Source organism: Hyaena hyaena, unplaced genomic scaffold, assembly GCF_003009895.1.
Source record: "Hyaena hyaena isolate Hyena2069 unplaced genomic scaffold, ASM300989v1 scaffold_194, whole genome shotgun sequence".
Lineage (NCBI taxonomy): Eukaryota > Metazoa > Chordata > Mammalia > Carnivora > Hyaenidae > Hyaena > Hyaena hyaena.
In genome coordinates this window covers 1,957,837-1,975,115 of record NW_024080826.1, presented here as the reverse complement: position 1 = coordinate 1,975,115, position 17,279 = coordinate 1,957,837, and the positions used below count along the sequence as shown (strand labels likewise).

The 17,279-nt window shown below is 48.1% G+C and overlaps 1 protein-coding gene across 2 annotated transcripts in view; it reads right to left on the bottom strand.

Moving 5' to 3' along the window:
* SHC3 (SHC adaptor protein 3) overlaps window positions 1-17,279 on the bottom strand; it is a 98,422-nt gene that overhangs the window by 55,721 nt on the left and 25,422 nt on the right. For both annotated transcript variants that reach the window (XM_039241500.1, XM_039241499.1), the window contains exon 2: window positions 15,600-15,670. In XM_039241500.1, the coding sequence (XP_039097431.1) occupies window positions 15,600-15,670 (71 nt within the window). The remainder of the gene's footprint in view (window positions 1-15,599; window positions 15,671-17,279) is intronic.

Sequence of the window (17,279 nt, the reverse complement as noted above, 5' to 3'; positions counted from 1 at the left end):
CCCCCATTCTGGGCATAATTAAATCTTCAGTATTTCCTGTTAAATGCATCATCATTTTCCGACACACTTTCAGGCCTTGATAGAATGCCTGGCTGAGGCTATAAATAATTGAGCTGAGGCCCGTTCAGACTTGCGTGATAACAGGCTTCTGTGGGACGTCCCTCAGCACATCCTGTGCTCCACTGCTATTAAAAGGCTCTGTGGGTGTCTGACCACATGTTGGGAAACGCTGCCTCAGAAGTAAACAAACGACAGCTAAGAAATAACAAATAACATATATTTAGGCACATACATCTCAGAGGGTCAGGTCCTACCCCACTCAACACATTTAACGTTGAACACAGAGAACAGTTGTACTCAGAGGAAACAAGAATGTCACCAAATACAGAAAATGGTTCCCACTGATAAGTGGGCATAAGGTGACTCTCCCCGAGAACCAAGACCATGTTACTTGTTTGTGTCCTGGACTATGGGAGCTGGGGGGAGACCAGCCCCAGCCACCCACCCCAATCAAAGTCTGTGCTGGACTCAATTCCCCTGGATGTGAAGGGCCGAGTTCACCCCCATCACTGGACAGGGCAATCTGGAGATCACACATACACCCAACATAAAATCAAATTACTACGTGAGCCTGATTACTTACTATACCTTTGAGGACAAATGGAGCTCACAAAACAGTGCATGTGGTATACTTACAAATTTGTGGTAGAAAACTTTCCCTTCTCTTTTTCTTATACTTCTCTTTGCTTTTTAAAAAATTTTTTAATGTTTTATTTATTCTTGAGAGAGAGAGAGAGAGACAGAGTATGAACAGGGGAGGGGCAGAGAGGGAGACACAGAATCCTCAAAGCAGGCTCCAGGCTCTGAGCTGTCAGCACACAGCCCAACGTGGTGCTCAAACTCGTGAACTATGAGACCATGACCTGAGCCAAAGTCTGATGCCCACCCGACTGAGCCCCCGGGTGCCCTGAGCTTCTGTTTTCTAAACTGTCCCTGGTGGACGGGCACGTGTCCTGTTCATAATGAAACAGAATTGAGGTTGGGGACACGCAGACCAGCCGAGTGTGGCAGTTTTAACCCAGGGATACCGGGCAAAGTCTGAAGGCTCAGTCGCCAGAGCCTTGGGCGCGTCTAGCGCGTGGAGGTCAGGGGGCTACGGGATGTCCTAAAATGCACAGAAGAGCCCCCATGACAAAGCATGACCTGGCCTCAAGCCTCAGATGTCAGCAATGCCGAGACCAGGGAAGCCCTGACCCGGAGCCTACTGTTCATCTCCTGTCCAGGCCCCTGGTGTGCCAGGCTCCTGTGCCACCAGCACCAACAGGAACAGACACGGGTGCTGCATTCACACGGGGAAAGGGTGTCCCTGGAAGGGAGCCTCAGTGTTAAAACCGCTGATGGGAACAGGCTATGGGGACAGTCCCCCCTGCCCCCGCTCTGCCGTCACCTGCCTGTCCTGCAGGTCCTAGGGCTCTGGAGAGCGTACAGGTGGGACACCGGGTCTGCCAGTCACCTGCGCGAGGCTGGTCCTGCCAGACCCGGGGCCTGAGGAGGGGAAGCGGCTTTGCTGAAAGGGAGGTGAGCCCGACGAGGAGGGGTGGTGGGGAGCAGGGCAGCCTCCCAGGGCACGCGCCCCTGCCGGCAGGACGGGCAGGCAGAAGTCCCACCAGCACGTGCACTGCAGGGACCCTGGGTCCTGGGGAGGTGTCCCAGAGCAAGGACACCTGCCCACCCCTTGGGGTGCCAGGGGGCAGCTCGGGGAGCAGGGTTCACTGCCTTAAAAGAACACCAGCCACAGACCACATCCTCTGAAGGGGCCAGGGTCAGACCCACTGCTCGTAGCACGTCTCTCTCACCTGGTATTTTAGTTTAAATAAATTACAGCAACTTGTGGACCGGCTACTTGAATTTACTCTCCAGCACTTAAAGTCTGTACTTCAAAAGGAGTTATGAATTGCTAATCTTGAAAGTATCCCAGTCTTCATTTTCCCAGGTCATGAGCAGTAAATAAAAACGTGAAGAGAATGGACACTAGTCACTACCTTATCCTCAAAGAGAGTGGTGTTTTCTAGAATAAATGACTTTCAAGCTGCTCAGCACATGCGGTCAAGCTAATTTTCATGGAAAAGGCCCTGGGGGCGGAAAGGAAGGAGAAATGCTTTAATATCACCTTTTCCACGCAGTCTGTCTCACTAATCACATCCTCTGGGCCACCACTATCAACTATTTGCTTTTTCTGACTCTGCATTTTCAGTCATTTCCCTGGACTCCTGAAATTTAAGATTTTGACAAATATTATTTGACTACCTACTATGTGCTGGGCTCTGAGCTTCCAGAGGGCCCTTCTGGGATGTCCTGTGGCCTTGGTGGGTTGAGAACTCGTCACCCAGAACCCACTCATTAAGGAAACTCAAACCCTGCGTTTGGAAGGCAGTGTGGCTCCATCTCCCTGCCCTGCCGCATTCAGACACTTGAGACTTTGTTCCTTAGCAATAATGACCAATAATATGATTAGATTTTGATGATGGGAAAATGCTAATGATTCTAAGGGTGGCTCATGAATATAACCTTTTATATACAGTCTGAGCATTATTATAGCAAGACTGCATGTAAAAAATACACCGTACCTAAGTCATCAAAACTGACATTGCTATGGAGCCAGAGTGACTTCATGCACTGAGAAGGACACAATTTCTGTTGTTTACTGCCAGAAATACATAAGCTAAAGAAAACAGACAAGTTAAAATTGAGGCAAATTCTACAAAACACCTGGTGTGTACTTCTAATAAACGTCAAGAAAGACAAAGAAAAGCTGAGCACTTGATCCTGTGGAAGGGAGCCCGGAGCCATGACAACCACGTGCAGTGTGTGATCCTGGCTGGAGCATTATTACCCTGATCCCAAAGCCAGACAAGGACACCACAGGAAAATTACAGGCCAGTATCCCTGGTGAACAGATGCAAAAATCCTCAACAAGACGTCAGCAAACCAGAGTCAACAGTACATTAAAAGGATCATTCACCATCATCAAATGGGGTCTAGTCCAGGGATGCAAGGATGGTCTGCAAATCAAACAAGATGATATACCATGATTTACAAAATGAAGGATGGAAACCATATGATCAGATCAGTAGATTCAGAAGAAGCATTTGACAGAATTCGGCATCCATTTGTGATAAAAACTCTCAGCAAACTGGGTGTACCGGGAGGATATTTCAGCTTCATAAAGGACATGTAGGATGAACCCTTTATTACACTCAAGGCGGGGGAACTATGAGCTGTTTTCTTTGAGCTCAGGAGCAAGACAAGAATGTCCACTCTCACCACTTTTATTCAACATAGCATTGCTCTTCCAGGATTATTCCGGTTATTCTAGTTCTTGACTATTCTATGTACACTGAAGAACTAGCTTATTGGTTTCTACAAAAAGCTCAATGGGGCTTTGATTAGAATGGTTTTAAACCGATAGATTAATTTTTTAAAAGATTTTACATTTTAACAGTGCAGTTTTTTAACCCATGAACGTAGTCTATAACACCATTTATTTAGATCTTTTTCTCATCAATGGTTAATATTTTGTTGCATATAAATCTCATGCATGTTTTGTTAGAATTAACACTAATTCATGTTTTTATGCTATTGTATATGGTCCTTTCAAATGTTCATTTTCCAGTTAATTTCTGCAACCTTGCTAAACTCACTTTAGCAAGTTCTAGAGGCTTTTATGTAGTTTCTTCAGGATTTTCTGTGACTGTGTCATATGCAAATAGAGATCGTTTCAATTTTTCCTGTCCAATTTGTATAGCTTTTACATTTTTCTTGTCTTATCACACTAAGCTCTCTAGGACAGTGTTACATAAGAGCTGCTAACTACAATGTTGCCGTAGGGTTTTGTGGATGTCCTGTTATCAGGTTAAGGGAACATCCTTCTATGCCCAGTGTGTTGAGAGTTTTTATCATAAATGTATGTTGAATTCTGTCAGAATCTTTTCTTCACATATTGAGATTTTCATATTTTCTTTTGTTCTTTAGAGTCTGCTGATCAGGGAAATTATGCTGTTCAAATTTTTAATGTTAAGCCAACTTTACAATCTTTGGATAACCCTTCCAGTATATGTTGTATTATTTTTTGATCAATTGCTGGATCTAACTTGCTACCCATACTATTAGGGTTCTGTGTCAAAGTTCACAAGGGTTGTTTTTTCTTCTTCTTCTTCTTTGTCTAGTTTTGGTATCCAGATAATGCTGGCCTCATAAAATGAACTGGGAAGTTTTCCTTTCTGTTTTCTGGAACAGATCGTGAAGAATAGATCTGATTTTTTCCTAAGTGTTTGGTAGAATCTATGAGTGGAACCATGTGGCTTTAGAGTTTTCTCCATGGGAAGTTTTGTTTGCTTTTTATTATGGATTTAATTTCTTTAACAGTTACAGGCCAATTCAGATTATCTTTTTTTTTTTTTTAATTTAAGCCACTCTGGTAGTTTTATCTGTCATGGAATTTGTCCATTTCATCTAAGTTATTCAATTTATTGGCATAAAGTTGTTCATAATATTTCCTTATTGTCCTTTCAGTGTCTGTAGTATCTGTGGTAATGTCCCTCATTCATTCCTGCTGTTGATAATCTGAATTTTCTCTCTTCCCATGACCGATCTAATAGTTTACCAATTTTAGTGGTTTTTTTTAAATTACTCTTTGGTTTCACATGTTTTTTCTATTTTTCTGATTCCAATTTTATTGACTTCCATTGCTCTTGAAATGGCCTAAAGAACAAATAAAACTTAGAGAACACAGCAGTGATTCTGAGCCAAGAAATGGTTCACCATATTCAGACTCTGAACTAGAAGATGTTATAGGGATATCTTTTCCATATTGCTTATATTTTCCTTTTAACAGATGTACAGATGTTATATATCTGTGCCTACAAAAATCCAAAATAGCTTTAGATAGATAGATAGATAGATAGATAGGTAGATTCTAAGTAACATTAAAGCATTTTGTCGTATTTTAATAGGCAGTGCTTTCTTTTAGTGGCATAAAAATAATTTTTTTATAGGATATGGTATTTTATAGTAGATGAAATATGGTCTGTGTCTTTAAAACTCCAATACAATGTCCAGTGAGGTAAAAGCCTCTAGAGCAATTCAAACAATGTGGTCCTATAGCTCAGGGCAAATGTGGACACCTCTGTGGCTGAATGTTTGGCCTTGAGGCATGGGCAGTGGACCAGGAGAATGAGCCGGTATGCAGGTCAGCATGGTTGTGCAAAGGAAGGATGATAGGGTGTCATGAGGAATAGATTTGGAAAGGTGTTCTGGAGCAGGTCAGGTAGAACACTGGCTGCTAAATTAAGAATTTTTCATTGTATTCAGCAAATAACGGATAAACATTGAAGCTTAGTGGGGAGTAATATGTCTCAGGCACACTAACCCATGAGCACGCGCCCAGGGAACTGAAGGAGAGAGCAGAAGGAAGGAAAGTACTCAGGAGGCTGCCCGGGGAGAACCGATGGTCAAACAAGGGAGAGGATGAGGCAGGACGGTCCCAGTTTCTACTCCGGGATAAGGCGTGGGTTGACATTACAACAAGCATCCAGGACATGTGAGCTGGCCCGACGGTGGTGTTGGAGGTGAGGTGGTGGGAGGTGAGAACAGGAGGCAGAGATATGATGCTCGCAATCTGGCAACTGACTGAGCAGCTGTGTCTGGGAAGACACAGGTCGATTTGGCTGCTGCCAGTACAGGCCCGGACTCCAAAGAAGATTCAGAGGCGTAGACAGATTCGTGGCTATGCACCCAAAGTGTTATGTAAGCAACGAGGTGACCAACAGGGTCAAAACTTCATGAATGTGAAACTGTCGAGATCCGCAAACACAGCTCAAGCTCTTCCATGCACTAGACAGCATGTTAAGTGCTTCTGAGCTATTAACTCAGTCATTTCTCGACCCTGCGAAGGAGGTACCATAATGATTCCCCTTTTAAAAATGGAGAAACAGAGACGCAGAGAATTTAAGTCATTGCACAATCACACAGCTGGAAAGTGGTTTAGCACACACTGAAGCCCAGATCACCGGACTCCAGTGCAACACAGCACGGAGATCCTTATGGAATGCTCTATTTGGGGGGCAAGTGAACTCAGAGAAAGAGACAGAAAAGGAGCAATCGGAGAGGTGCGTCCTGACACAAATGTGCTTCTGGCATGGGGATTATAAATACATACCATGCCAGATGGTCCTTAAGGAGAGTATGGAATGAATGCCACATATTCATCTCATAGATTCTATTTAAACCCTTATAAGCCACCAAGTCAACTATGCTCTCCATTTTTAAAATTTCTAGATGAGTGGGATCACTTGAAAAAAAATAAATGGACTCATTTTCAAAGCTGTGATTTCATAGATGGGAGCTGCAAACGGTTCAGAAGTTAAAGATAGAACTCTGGAGTGCCACGTCTCCAAGGGCAGTACCTGCCCAGTCTGCAAGAGCGGTACCTGGGCCGGTGCAGGAGCATCTCCTGAAGATGTGTTGCAAATGCAGATTCTCGTGTGCCAAGCACCTGCACCTTCCCCTTCCCTGGCCCACTCACCCAGCTTGTCTTTCCTCACCTCCCCGGTCCCTGCACCCCATCCCACCCCACCCCCCTCAAGTCAAGCTAGATGACTCGGTGAGGGTCTTGTCCTTTCTAGAAACTATCCGCATGAAATTTTTTGTTAAGAACACTTTAATTACATTTCCTCCTATCATTAGGAGAAATTTAATGGGCGGTTGCAGAAGCACAGGAGACCGGTCCCCTGATGAGCGAAGGAAGCAGGAGAGGCAGAGTTCACATGGCCCACAAACGGACTCTGCTCCTCACGGACGGCGAGGGCCTCATGCAGACCCTGCTCTCCAGGTCCTTCCCTCTGGTAGCTGCTCAGGCCACCCCTCCACTATGGTCAGGAAGGGTGTCTGTAGTGAGTCCCCTCCTCCAGTGGGGCCTCCGGGGTTTTCCTGGCTCATGCTTCCCAAAGACACACCCCTTCCTCGTCCCTGATGAGGCTGCAGTGCCGCTCCAGAGCACCTCTGACGCCCATCGCTCTGGCTGGGGTCCCAGCCTGCGCGGTCTTGGTCCCCGTGAACTTCCCAATCCTGTTGGCTCACATTTGGGAAGCTCACGCCCAGGCCCAGGGCTCCTCAGGAAACCCTTGGACGTGGCTGTCCCCCCTTGAGGTCACTGCCAGATGGCGCGAAATTGCTGACATCCGACCATGTCCACCTCTTGCATCTACAAAAATGTCAAGGTCGCGGTTTGCCTCACACCCTCCTTGTGTCTACGTCTGTGTTCATTTTCTCTCTCCCCATGAGAGGAGGCGAGCTTTCGTTCCATGCTTTCTGATCACCATCTAAACCGTGGCCGGATGTGCCATGCAGTAGACACATGACACGTATTTGGTGAACAAAGGAATATCGTGCTGAGCCTGGACCGCAGTAGGTGTTCAACACCGTGTCCTGTTCACAATTATTATTATTATTATTATTATCAGCTGGCAGAGCAGGGGCACTGAAGGAAATGCTAGACAATACTGGCTCGAGTGAAGATGATATCAGATTCCTAACTATGTTACCCTTCTCAGTAACTTCAGTCTTTCTTTTCAGCTAGGAAAAATACCCTGGGTGGAATTGGTATTGACCATTAGTAACAGTATCAATCAGCAAATAATATTACAGATTAAGGAGCGCCTAGGTGGCTTAGTCGGTTAAGCGTCCGACTTTCGCTTAGGTCATGATCTCACGGTTCGTGGGTTCAAGCCCCGCGTCGGGCTCTGCGCTGACTGCCAGCTCAGAGCCTGGAGCCTGTTTCAGTCTGTGACTCCCTCTCTCTCTGACCCTCCCCTGCTCACGCTGTCTCTCTCTCCTAGAAATAAATAGAAAACATTAAAAAAAAAATTAAAAAAATATTACAGATTAAGCAGTGTATCGGTTATTACTGTATAATTATGAGATAATAAATATGAGAAGTATATAATATGTAACAATATATGAGTTTATTAATGTAATTAACTATAATTAAATATTTTCATTAATAGTTATATAATATAATCAAATACTACTTGTTAATATGGTTAAATTTAATATTAACATTAATGTAATATTGGTGAATTTAATTTATTTTAATTATTACTTAAAATGTAAATATTTTTAAATATATTAATAGTTACGTTAATAGTTATGTGTTTATTAAATATATAAGTGTTAATTTTATGTAAGTATAATATAATAAATGACTATAAAAATAATTATCTGCAGGGCACAAACAGCAAAATTAACCACATCACACGGACATGTAGTGTGTTGAGCACAGGCCAGGGCAGCCCCAGAACTTCGTGGGTCCCGTGGCTGAAACTTGCCGAGTCTTCCAGATGGTTTCATCTGCACCCACAGGTGAGGATCTGGAGCCCAGAGAGGTCACGGTGGCCGGGAGGTGGTGCTGGGCTGGGGCCCAGGGTCCCTGGCCTCGCCCCGTGCACGCAGGGCTCTGCCACGAGGGGTCGGGAGGACTGCTGCCCGGGCGGGCAGCGGCTGGGAAGTCGGTTCAGGTGGACGGGCCGGGAGCCGTCACCTCACCGCCCCCGCCCACCCCGGCTGATGGGGCGGTGCCGGGGACCCCACCGCGCTGTCCCCGGGGCCGGAGTCTGGCACAGGCCGCTCTGCTGGAGGCTCGACCGGTGTCCTCAGCCAGGCCAGGGTGCCCCCACGTTGTAGGTTTGGTCCTCTGCCCAGGGCAATCCTCAGTTTAACTTAGCGGGAGGCAGGCAGGGGGCAAAAGCACCGGGGCCCCATTCCCTCCACGGGAGAACGAGGCCGCCCAGGGATGGGGCCTCTATCAGCGGTCCTTCCTGCTCCCCCACCCAGTGTCCCTACAACACCCTCCAAAATACGCCCTCGGACCGTGTCTCGAGGTCTGCTCAGGGCCCAGAATAAGGCATGAGTACATGTGGGGCCAGTCACGGGAACAGACCTGGGCACCTCCACCGTGCATGTTTCCAGAAGGAATGTCTGCTTTAATGCTCACCAAGTGAGTGAATCCGGCAGTGTGCACGATGGCTGCAGGGACTGCACACAGACGAGAGGCTGCAGGAAGGCAGACCTGCCTCCCTGCGCTCAGGGCCTGCCCGGCGTCCTACGGACAGCCAGCTCAGCTGGGGGCGGGACCTCAGGGAAGGGTGCAGACAGCCCCCGTGTGCCCTCTCCACATCTGGCTCCATACCCTGCGGTGTACACAGGAATCATTGCAGACTCAGGCACATAGAACCCCGTGTGGGCCTGGTGGAAAGGATTTCAGGGGTAACCGCCCACACCGCAGACGCCCACATGGTCTGGCTTCAGAGCCCAGTTCTGTGAAAGCAACGGCCTCAGTCCCATGCTTCCTTTGGATCTGCCTAATGGTTGGGGGAGGAATCCACTGGCTTAAATGCTCCCTCCTCCAGGAAGTCTTCCCAGACTTGCTCAGGCCCTGGGGATCCACTCCTGAGTTTCTGTGGTTCTTCAGCATGCCTGCGCCAAGCGCCTGCCTGACCACTTTGTGGGTGTGGCCCACTGGGCACCTGTGCCTTGAGCAGATGCAGGCAGAGGAGACACTCAGCCCCAGGTTATCCTGGGTGAGGTAAGACTGGGGGGGTCAGTTGGTTAAGCTGACTTCGGCTCAGGTCATGATCTCACAGTTCATGGGTTCGAGCCCTGCGTCGGGCTCTCTACTGACAGCTCAGAGCCTGGAGCCTGCTTCAGATCTGTGTCTCCCTCTCTCTCTGGACCTCCCCTGTTCATGCTCTCTCTCTCTCTCTTTCTCTCAGAAATAAATAAAACATTTAAAAAAAATTTTTTTAAAGGAAAAAAAAAGAACGAAGCAGTTGGGCTAAAGTCACAGTAAGCGGCTGCACGCTCCCCACATAGCAGGGACAGGTGGGCAGCCTGTTTGTACCACTGTCTCCCTTCTATTTCTGACAGTCAGTCTGCCCTGTGGAAGATCTTTACAGGCTTGCTTCTCCTCTGGTGCAGTGAACTTGCACCGGCACGAGAGGTGTTTATTTTGTGGCGCGGAGGGGAGTCGGGAACGCCACAACCCAGTGTTCTGATTGGAGCCATCAGGCGGCGCAAGGCCCCTGCAGAGCAGCCAGCATGTGTGCTGTGACACGTGCCATGTGTAAGCCACATGCCTTAATGCCACGGAGGGGGTGGATGTTCAAAGGCAGGCCCTTCCAAACTACCTCCTCTGGGTCTGCAAACTGAGAAAACTACAGAAGCAAGTTCTGCCCACGTGGTGGGCACCACCGCTGTACTCAGATCTGCGCAGAACATGCCGGAGCCCACCGTCCGGTGTCTCCGTCACTGTCCTGGGCAGGGTGAGGCAAGGGGTCCCCAGGGGGCGCCTTTCCTGCCCTTCTCTCTCTGTGTCCATCTCCAGCCACGGCAGCTACCCAGAGCCCAGGCATCGCCTCTTACAGCCTCTGTAAACACCTTGTCAGCAAAGGCGGCCTGTCCCCACACCACCCAGCACACACTTCCCATGAAGGCCATGCCACACAGCAGTGCTAGAGGCATGATGGGAAGGACTCTGGGGGCCACCAGTGCAGGTGGAAGGGCCCCTCACTCGCAGGATGTCCAGCCGGGGCACACACAGTTCCGGGAAGGCTGCCACGCACACGAGAGGAAACATACTGGACTGGGGTGGAATTCACACGGATGACGGGCCCTGTGGCAGAATTTTTATCTCAGACTTGTCTTCCTTAAGGCTCGTAGAGAACCCTGGGAGCCAGCAGTGACCGGAGAAGGGAGAGCGTCACATAGCCTTCCGAGTCGACTCCGAGCAGGGGGCGTGGACAGAGTCTCGAGGCCACGCCGAGGCTGAAGGTAGGCCCCTCCAAGCACAGGACGGGAGAGAGATCATTACGGAAGCCAGGCCATATTTCCACTATCACAAGCCCCTACGATCATAGTGCCACGTCCCTGGGCCTCTGTCCCCGGTTTGTCATGTCGCTTGCTAGTTCAAACTCAAAGCCCCGCAGCCACCACCTAACTACCCAGCATCAGACCAAGACCACGTGGTCACACCCTCTAACACAGTCCACACATGAAACACGGCAGCGTCACAGCATTCCCACCAGTGGCCCGACAGCGACTTCCGCAGTCACTGCCCTCTGCCTCGTGCTGACACCAAGAGCAGGTCGTGGCCACACAGCAGTGAACTTCAACACCACAACACACAGCATTGACCGTGACCATCTCCCAGGACCCCACTGATGTGCTGGAACAGAACAGAAGGGAAATGCCTTCCCCAAGGGCACAGGTTTTGATTTTGACTTTCATGCTAAAGGGACTTGATGCATGTTTCTAGAGATTTTTCCAAGCATGTGGATTCTGAGCAGAACCCCGGGTGTGTGCGCCAGGGGACAGGTCACATTCGCGAGGTGGTGCTGGTGGCGCTCTGGGCCTAACCAGGCTCTTTGGGGCCCACCGAAACTACCGCTGCTTTAAAATGAGGAGAACAGGGGCGCCTGGGTGGCTTAGTCGGTTAAGCGTCCGACTTTCGCTCAGGTCATGATCTCGCGGTTCGTGGGTTCGAGCCCCGCGTCGGGCTCTGTGCTGACTGCCAGCTCGGAGCCTGGAGCCTGTTTCAGTCTGTGACTCCCTCTCTCTCTGACCCTCCCCTGCTCACGTAGCCTGTCTCTCCTAGAAGTAAATAAAACATTAAAAATAAAATAAAATAAAATAACATAAAATGAGGAGAACAAACGGGGCACCTTCGTGGCTCAGTCGGTTAAGTGTCCAACTTCACCTCAGGTCATGATCTCCTGGTTCATGAGTTAAAGCCCCACATCAGGCTCTGTGCTGACAGCTCAGAGCCTGGAGCTGCTTCGGATTCTGTGTCTCCCTCTCTCTCTGCTTCTTTCCCGCTCATGCTCTGTCTCTGTCTCTCAAAATTAAATAAACATTAAAATTTTTTTAAAAATAAATGAGGAAAACAGACAAAACCGCACGAAACTAGCCTCCATTACTGATGACTGTACAGTTCAGAGGAGCAAATGTTAGGACCCAGAGAATGTGTGGAGCCTGAGCTCCCTGGGAAGTGCACCGGAGTCACGTGGCCGAGTCCACACGTCTACGGGAACTCTATCTGAGGAGGACAAGTGGTGCAGGAGGTCAGACACGACACATGTCAGATGTTTGCGTTTGTGGCTAGAAATGGGTCACATCGCTGAGTGCTCTGGGCTTAAGTGTGTGTATATTTATAGCCTCCCATGTTCTAAAAATAAATGGCTTAAGATGACTCCCGGTAATAGATAAAATTTAACACGATAAATAAGATAAAAATGAGCAGACGAGGAAATCAGAGGAGGGAGAGAAGGAGGAAGGACAGGGTGGGTCCAGTGACCAAAGGCACAGTGGGAACTTCCTATCTATGTGTAGGGCAGACCCAATAGGCAGAGATCACGTTCTCCCCACCACCTTCTGTCTGACAGGCTTGCCCCTCTGTAACCCCGTGCCACAACAGATGGGAGCAGTCTTGGGAGAGGATGTTGCAGGGAGGCGCACGGTGCGGTCCACTCAGGTGGTCATCTGACGGCAGGGCTCAGGACACGCAGGCCACTCGCTGGGACACTGAGTACCCACCAGTACTCAACTGGTATTAGTTCCACCCTAACTTCGTTTGGAAGCCCAGCAGCAGATGAAAGCAGAGGTCTCTGATTGATGCCGAAGCCCAGCAGCAGATGAAAGCAGAGGTCTCTGATTGATGCCCAGCTGGGAAGCTGGGTCCTCCCTGCCTGGGACCACCCACCCTGCCCGTCCGCCTAGATGACACCCCTCGGGCTGTGCAGTGGCTTTGCAAGCCCTGCCCACTGGGCACCTGATTTCCCACGACAACCACAGCTGTGGGCATGATGCTTGTATCCTTTCAACAGGTGTGAAAGTTGAGGCCAAGCTTACACAGTGGAAAACGGTAGAGCGGGGCTCCATGTACAGCAGTCCCTCCACACTGGGAGTAGTCCCCAAGGCTCTGCCCCAAGCGTTAGGGGTACAAGGTGATGAATAGTCACCACTGCAACTTCGAGTTGATGGCAGCCTCTGGGGTGGTTGTTGTGAAAGTCATCTCTGAGCAGGACATCAGGGACCTACTGGTGTGGCTCTACTGAAGGCAGGACACTCCATCTCAACTCAGACACAGGAGAGCACAGAACTACACTGACCCCAACAAAGGGACACATGGTTTGGCTGGCACAGCCTCCAAAGACACATCCAAAACTCAAAACAGTGGAGCAGAGGCATAGTGAGTGGCTGGTTACTCGCTTATGAAAATGTTGGGGCGCCTGGTTAAGTGTCCAACTCTTGATTTCAGCTCAGGTCATGATCTCGCAGTTTGTGAGATCAAACCCCATATCGGGCTCTGTGCTGACAGCTTGGAGCCTGCTTGGGATTCCCTCTCTCTCCCTCTCTCTTCCCCTTGCCAGCTCATGCTCGCACGCTCCGTCTCAAAATAAATAAATAAGCCTAATATATATAGGTAGGTAGGTAGGTAGGTAGGTGTGTTTTCATGATGGCTGGGGAGCCTCTGGAAACACAACTTCCTAGAACCTATTTAATAAAACCTAATCACAACCTCACACTTCCTGGCAACCTTCCCCAGTGCCTTTCGTATGAAGAGGAAACCATGGCGGGAGAGGGCAGTCACAGGCACGGCAAGCACTCAGGAGACCCCAGGGGCCTTAGCAGCTGCACCCGTGTGCTCATGTACAAGACACTGCTGGCCATTCTCCTGGAGGCAAAGGCTTCTTACTGACATCGATTTGTCGAATAGTTTCCTTCAATCCATCTCCAGCTATTACCTAGAATAAGGACCATGTCATGTGATGTGAAAGCAAGGCAAGAGGTGGAAAGCATCGTGGAGACAAGCACACGTGGTTTTCCAAAGGCCTAATAAAGCCGAGGCTGTTGTGGTACAACCAGAATTCACCAAGTTTCCTGAGTCCCAGAACAGTGCCCCTCCTTACCCCATTACGCTGCCCGCTTTGCCAGTCTACATGGAACAGGACCGAGAAAGACACCTACTCATCCAAATACACCAATATCTGTTTTGCAGTTTCCTCCCACACGGTCATCACTACCTCTGCTGCCCCGGAGAGTTCCAGGACCTGGACCGAGGGTGCCCAGGGACGGTTCACGCCCTCTGCCCACCGCGGGTCCCCAGGTCGGTGTCCCCACACCAGGAGCCCAGCAAAGCAGGACAGCCCACGGCGGCCAGCACACTGCACACAACACAGCTCAGTAAATACATCCAGAGAATTTAAATGAAACGAAAGCATATCAGAAGGGACAGGATCTGTTACAGGAATTCAGCAGAAATAGCCAACACTTGTCTCTAAGGAAGCCGCCACCACCACGAGGGGGTGAATGGTCGTGCGTCCCTGTGGCCCAGACACGGCCAGCATGCCCTGCCCGCCACACCGCCTGCAGCTGAAACTTGGTGTGTGGGACAGACGGCCCACTCCACAAACACTCCTGCTGTTTCCAGAACAGTCCCCCTGCACAGTGCCGTTCCTCTGCCTCGGCAATGCCCATAACCATTCTGCACAAATCGATGGACATGATTCTTCCTGAGTGCAGATTTTGACGCTGGTGCATCCCCGCCATGCGTGCCTTGAGTTGCTTTGGGGGGGGAGAGAAACGTCACTTCTTCTCAACACAAATTTCTTCTGTGAGGAAGACATATTATTGAGGTATTGACCACAAGTATAGCATGTACATTATTTACAGCTAGTGACTACAAATAATTGCTTTCTAAAGTTCAAACATTAGACTTCAGCTTGCTAACCTGAAAACAGACAATACAGTGACCTGACTGCTATAAATAGGCATTTTCTGATGTCACCATTTAGATCAAATAATTCTACAGATACCAAAGCAAGCTAAGGTCTTCACCCACAGAAACGGCTATTTCGTGACGCCCTCCTGGCTTCCCAGTTTTCCTCTTCCAGCAGACTCCAAACCAGCATTTTTAAAGGTATAAGCTCTAAAAGGCTACGATTTCATTAAAAACAATGCTTAAATACAGAACTGGCCCTCAGGAAGTTTAGAATCTAGTTGATGGTGGAGAATACATACACATGTTCAAAATCACTGCCCCCCTCCTGCAAACAACTGATTGCTTCCTAAATTACTACCGCCATGAATACTTCTGCCTCCAATCCATGCAGTTTATTCCCTGTGTATACCTTTGGAAATTCTCTCCTGATGCATTTTTCTCTTTGGAAAGAAATAACACAGTTGAGTACATTTTAAAATATCAAGCTGGTATTAGAGTTTGGTGTGTAAAGAAACAATCACAAGCACTGTGTGTGTCTGCAGCTTCTTACAAAGAGTTTGGAAGTGGAGAGTGTCCCCGAGAACGCTTACGTCAGAGACGTGCATCACAGACTGGAGACAAACACTTGGAAATCCTAAATACACTCCCTGTCACCATCACCAGCACTCAAGGGGCAGACTTTCCCTCTAGAAGTTTCTAGGCTGCAAACTCTGAAATCATTCCTTTCCAAAATAAAATCATGGAGTCCATGTTGAGGAGGGCTTACCTGGTAATCTGTGTTCTTGTACTGAAGTCAAGAGACCTCATTGAGCGGAGAACTTCAATGCACCCCAAGTACTGGAAGGGGAAAAAAACGTAAATCATGAGCCCTGGGGACTGAGATGAAGTGACAGTTCTTAACTGCATCAAGGGCAATTTGGGAAGCCATATATGTCTCTTAAACCTCATTTTATGTACATTGTAAGGCTCTGTTACCTTCTGTAAAAGCAATAACCCACACCCCTAGGAAAGTATCCTCAGTGCCTATGCTGGTACTAGACTTGACTCTTCTGAGGTCCATTAGTATTTTCATTTTATTTAGAAGTACATTTTTAAAAATTTGTGTTGATTTGTGGCACATACTGTAAACCGCAGAAGTCTTAAATGCAGATTCAATTATCACTTAAACAGGCACTTGTGTGTAACCGCTACTCAAATCCCAACATCCCAACATCGTATGTCTAGTCCTTTACAAGGGTCTAGAGGCTTAAAATTTTTAAAGAAGTAATGAAAACACTTCAATACCAACATTTTGACCAACAGTAAACTTCATTATTTAAGAAATATATTTTGGGTTCCATGAACAAACTATCCATTACCCCAGTAGTTGCTTTCTTTTAGTTTGCCAGAAAGCCTTCTCCTGCATTATGTAACACAAACTTTCAGAAGTTCTAATTTACACATCTAAATTTGTAGCTAAGTTTTTAATCAGCCTCACACACGTAAGTGTATGTGCATATGTAAATATACGGACATGACGAAAGCTGTAGATAAACAACTAGCACGGTAGAGATACAATATTTGTGTTCCAAAGCCCTTGGGAGTTTGAAGGACAGATGTTTTATACCAATGCCTTTAAAATTAGACTTCGCAGGAAGAGACTTCATGGTGTGTCACAGAAAAGACTGCATTTGAATTATTCAGAAAACCTGAATTGGAGCCTGACTCTGTCATATCTTGTTATGTAACTCGAAGCAAAACTTTAAAATTCTCTGAGCCTGAGCCTTTGTACCCATGAAATGTGTGGTTCTGTGACGTCACCACCAGCACCTCACACAGTTGTTGGAATACCACCACCACCACCACAGTCGCGTGGATACCATGAACAACATCGCAGAGACACACAAATCACGACTGCCAGCATTACAGAGTCGTGTGATTACAACATCACAGACCTACGTGTGGACTGGGACTAACACCACGGGACTACGACCTACCACCACCAAAGTCACAGAGTTACACGAAGGCCACATCCCCCACCACAGGGTTGCGTGAATACCACCGAGATGTCACAAGTTATATGAGAAGTAGGAGCAACACTGCGGGGTTGTGGGAGCACCACCACCACTATTATGGCTGCTTGGACGCCGTCGCCACCACGGAAGAGTTATGTGAATACTGCTACCACCATCGCTGAAATGTGTGAAGACCACAACCCACTTTGCAGAGTTGTGGGACTGGCACATCCATCACTGTGACAGCACGGGACACCACAATGTCCCAGATGTCCCAGAACTTGTGAATACCATCACCAGCAACGTTACAAAGTGAAGTCATTAATTGGTGTGTGGGACAGAATGTGCCACAGAAAAGTGGCAGAATGGTGCCAGTAACACCACTACCTCTCAAAGATACGGAGTTATGCAGTTTCACACCCACAAGTGCAGACTCATGGGAATGTCCCATG